The sequence below is a fragment of the Nestor notabilis genome, unplaced genomic scaffold (genome assembly GCF_000696875.1).
Source record: "Nestor notabilis isolate BGI_N333 unplaced genomic scaffold, ASM69687v1 scaffold27079, whole genome shotgun sequence".
NCBI classification, from domain to species: domain Eukaryota; kingdom Metazoa; phylum Chordata; class Aves; order Psittaciformes; family Psittacidae; genus Nestor; species Nestor notabilis.
The window spans coordinates 1-1,062 of NW_009942751.1; the positions used below are offsets into that span (position 1 = coordinate 1).

General features: G+C 56.2%; 1 protein-coding gene across 1 annotated transcript in view; it reads right to left on the bottom strand.

Moving 5' to 3' along the window:
• Positions 1-578: 578 nt before the first annotated feature.
• The window catches only part of ZBTB7A (zinc finger and BTB domain containing 7A), a gene marked incomplete at its 3' end in the record, with an annotated part of 1,183 nt that continues 699 nt past the window's right edge, over positions 579-1,062 (bottom strand). The window contains exon 1 of the mRNA XM_010021562.1: positions 579-1,062. This exon is cut by the window's right edge and continues 699 nt beyond it. Within this exon, the coding sequence (XP_010019864.1) occupies positions 579-1,062 (484 nt within the window).

Here is a 1,062-nt window from a genome sequence, read left to right on the forward strand (position 1 = left end):
ACAGGGCTGAGGAGAACGCCCCCAGGGAGCTGAACCACCAGGGTTTGTGTGTTGTTCAGGGCCACCATCGCTCAGAACATCATGGTTGGCTGACTGGACATGAGCACCGCGGGGTCCAACCTCTTCCCAACCCAACTACCAGCCACCAGTGCTTCGGGCACCCCATGGAGCCATTTCTAAACAACTCTCCAGCTCCTGCCAATCTAGATCATAGCCAACTTCAGTTCCTCTGACATGTCCTATATGCACAGCCTCTTGACTAGCCTGTCTCGGTGGAGTTATTAACTCATATTGTATTCCTAAAAAAAAAGCAGAGCTCAGCAATTCAGGACACCGGGCCGCTGTGGCACTGGCTATCAAGACAGGCCTCTTGCGATACCTCAAGAGTCAGGCACCCAAAGTGCTTGTCTCTCTGGAAAACTCTGGCCTTCATATCCAACTTGCCTGTTAAGATGGAAATGAATTGAGCAGGCAAGATAAAACTGCCCCGGACCAGCCCTGTGAGAGCGCCTGGGGAAAGCTGAGAGCTGGTTTTGTGTGTGACAGCCCCCCTCCCCCAGCGGCCACCCGCTCCTTACCTGGTGAATCGGACTTTGCAGATGTTGCACTCGTAGGGCTTCTCGCCGGTGTGGGTGCGGATGTGGCGCGGCAGCTTGCCGGCTCCCTGGATCACCTTCTCGCAGATGGGGCACTTTTGGAATGCTTTTGCCCTGATCTTCTTCTCCACCTTCTGGGACCAGGACGGATAGACATCGCCCTCGTTCGAACTGCCGAAATATTTCAAGTAATAATCCATGACCCCATCGTCATCCTTTCGGTCGTCCTCCCCGAGCTGCTGCCTCCCCACGGAATTCATCATCTGCTGTAGCAGGGCGCTCGCAGCCATCCCATCCACTTCCCTTGCATCATCCTCCGTCTCCGCTCCAGCAGGAGCAAAGCTGGGGGAGTCACCGGCTTCCTGCTGGTCCAGAGGCCCCCCCGGGGTCCCCTCCTCTTCTCCCGGTGTGGGCAGGCCACGGCTGCTGTAATGTCCATTCTGAGAAGGTGAAAAAATGGAGCCCG